This window comes from Oncorhynchus keta, chromosome 23, assembly GCF_023373465.1.
Source record: "Oncorhynchus keta strain PuntledgeMale-10-30-2019 chromosome 23, Oket_V2, whole genome shotgun sequence".
Classification (NCBI taxonomy): domain Eukaryota; kingdom Metazoa; phylum Chordata; class Actinopteri; order Salmoniformes; family Salmonidae; genus Oncorhynchus; species Oncorhynchus keta.
Genome location: NC_068443.1, coordinates 36,354,086 through 36,357,315, shown reverse-complemented (window position 1 = coordinate 36,357,315; position 3,230 = coordinate 36,354,086). Strand labels below are relative to the sequence as shown.

Here is a 3,230-nt window from a genome sequence, read left to right as displayed (position 1 = left end):
AGCTGAACCATTCGAGCGTCGATCAGCGCGCCTCGGTGCGGCAGCGGCAACGGCACGGGTGGTCTGCGAAGCTCCGTGATCGGTACCGTTTGACTGTCGGTTCTCTGCTGTCCCGTCTTTATATCGTCTCTCCTCAAGAGCTCGATCACTGGTACTTCCCTTTTCAGGTCAAGGGCGTCGTAAGCGGTTTCCTTGGCAACGCCGTTTAGGATGATGGTCCCGTTGCGCGTGTTCCGCAGAGGCGCGTCATCTGTCTTAACCCTTTCCCCAGTGAAGTTCCCCTCCTTCGAGTCCTCCAGGTCTTGGCACCCATTCTCCCTGATGGAATCCTGCTTTAGCGGGATGCATGATTTGGCACCGGGACTTCCAGGACAAAGATCCAGCTTCATTTTTTCCATAATTTCATCACGTTGGAGTTATATCCTATGAAATGTCTCTCTATAAATCAGCTGTCGAAAACACCACACTGTGGGGCAGAAAACAATTTGTAAATGCATGCAATAAAAGAGGACTGACATAGAAACATTATTGTTGTTGATTCAGGTCAAGGCAGTCAACAAAGGCATTTCCCGATAATTTCATCACTCCACGATTCCATCATTATAAGGCTGTTATTAATCCGTGTAGGGCAGTTGGCATAGGCCTACATGTATCCTATAAAGCATCACATATATACATTTCGTATAGACTATCAAGAAAATAGCCCCTAAAATGCAGGCATCTGCGCAGCAAATGTTAACATGCTTTCAATTCAGAACTGGTGGTAAATGTCCTCATCAATGCTACAAATATACTGTGATTCGCAACTCGTTGCAATGTTGTTTTGGAGACTATGGTTGTTTTATTTTCCCCCAACATGTTGGATTAGACCCTAGATAAATCCTATAAGGCTGATCGAAGGGTGCGCTATTAGGAAACCAAATAGACCAGGCCTTGTAATTCTCCAAAGAGCCTACCTATGGCCATGTTTGAGTGCACCACACTGAATATTATTCAGAAAATAAGTAATAAATGTAGTTTGAATAGCGAACACAATGGATATGAATCAAGCGCGGGGCACGTTACGAGAGGTCAGTCAAAAACATAATTGACTGCCTTTGATCGCCAATGGTGTTGTTCAGCGAAATAATTTCCACCTCAAACTACTGTTTTTAAACGTCCGTTATTCTAATTTGAAAAACAGTGACCAATGCCTATATGGAGCAAGCATTCAATATGACATTTAAAATGAAAATTGGTGTTGCTGTTTTCGAAAATGACCTTTTCTTCAAAACCTATAACAAAAACATTTTGCGAGAAAAGCCGTCTGGATTGTGAGCATTAACTTGAAATATTTCCTTTTGAAATGACCTATTAGGCCTATTTAATTTGATCATGTGAAATAATGTATCATTAACAATAGAGTAAGTGAATCTCATTCTTAATTGTCTTTATTGTTGAAACAAACCTCATCAAAATGGCTTTTCGCTGAGGGATTTTCGTTTATATGGTTAAAGCTATAGCCTACGATCCAATAGGCAGTCACTTCGATTATAGATTGCATCAGACATTTGGAACAAAGGTTGACATCACCGAGCTATTGTTCGAATGTTTGATTTATTTTTCGTTCCCTTTTAGATTCTATCGATGCTGTACTACTGACATGTGTAGCCTACCATAACCCAAAACAACGAAGAAACCACAAGCCAATCCTTTTGAACTGTAGGATAATAATATAGCTTACCATTGTCAATGAGACAATAACAATAATTATTCACATTCATACAATCATTAAAATAGGCCAAAACAATCACACAAAACCTTTTCGAACCAATAGCCACATAATTATTTATGATTCGCCTATAATTGTTTCAAAATAAATCCCTAAAAAGAATAGGGCCTAATGCGTTCCTAATGTATTCTAAAGTGGCCAACCATCGAACAATAACGAAAAAACACTTCAAACACACTCCTAATTGTAATTCAAAAATATTTAGCGTGCAAACCCCAGGCATGGAAAAAGGAAATATCGATTAATTTTATGCGCTTACCGTTCCCGACGTCTTGTTGATGCTAGTGTGAAAGTGGAGCCATTTTGTGAGTGGGTCATCCATGTCTGAGGTTTTTTTTAGTGCCGGTGAAGTGCAGTGTGGAACTGGAAGTGAGGTTTGAGTTATTCCTCACTGCGTCCAGCGCGCCCGCTCAGTATGGGGAGCGGAACACGAGCGCAATGTGGCCAGGCGAGATAAGCGCACGGCAGCGGACTCTTCGTTCCTGATAAGCCACTAAACCCATTATTTATGAAATGATTCATTATTATTTGGCTGTCGTAGGCTATATAGGCTTGTGGAGGGCAAAGCATAAAGACATATGGATGCAGCTCCAGAAACTACAACGATTCGAGGTATAGGCAAAAGGTGAATCTATGTGGTTATATTTCCCTGATATTATTCCGCCCCTGGAAAATAAACAAACAAGTCTGTAAGGTACAATATGTTTATCTTTGTCGTGCATAAGGCTTAATTTCCAATTAAAATGAGGCAATACAACCCTATAATTTGTAGACCGACACTGATAATAATAGTCATAGGATATAATAATCATAATTATAAACTAATCATAATCATTAGGCTGTAGTAATATACATTTCAGTTGAATCGAGGCCTATTCTCTAATATCCTATTATATTAATTTCAACATCAGTACTTTGGAGATGACCAATGTGTAATTTTTTTGTTGTCTAAGTTGAATACACAAATGGACCCAATACAAAATGACTTCTGATGCTGGAAGGAATTGTTCACTGTCATTGTTTTTATGTAGCTTATCTATGGGGTAGCCATGCCTGGTATTCGTGGCAAATTTAGCGGGAGTCCCCGGGGGTGACATGGCTGAGAGAGATAAAACCCATATCAGCTCGCTTTCATCGGATAAGCGGAGGGAGAAATCAGCAGTGACGCACCATCACTGGAGGACATACAGCATAGGCTATAGGCTAAATGGTCAGGTATTTTCCACGCTTTTTTTGTTCATTCAAATGAAGGGCGCAACTAGCCTCTCATAATTCCGTTTTATTGGAATATATTACCCCATATTCGATAAGGATAGGCTATAGCCTAGTAGGCTACGATTAGGAATATAGGTCTTGGTTTACAGTCTGTGTCTATAGCCTAACCTACTTTTGTCGGACCATCAGAGGTGGCAAGGTTTAGGCCTAATTCTTAAACTTAGTATAATGTACAATAGCACTT

At 40.2% G+C, this 3,230-nt stretch overlaps 1 protein-coding gene across 1 annotated transcript in view; it reads right to left on the bottom strand.

Moving 5' to 3' along the window:
* LOC118402260 (T-cell acute lymphocytic leukemia protein 1-like) overlaps window positions 1-2,152 on the bottom strand; it is a 6,569-nt gene extending 4,417 nt beyond the window's left edge. The window contains exons 1-2 of the mRNA XM_035800311.2: window positions 2,031-2,152; window positions 1-466 (exon numbers count right to left, since the gene is read on the bottom strand). The exon at window positions 1-466 is cut by the window's left edge and continues 75 nt beyond it. Of these exons, the coding sequence (XP_035656204.1) occupies window positions 1-398 (398 nt within the window). The 5' untranslated portion in view covers window positions 399-466; window positions 2,031-2,152. The remainder of the gene's footprint in view (window positions 467-2,030) is intronic.
* Between the last annotated feature and the right edge of the window lie 1,078 nt (window positions 2,153-3,230).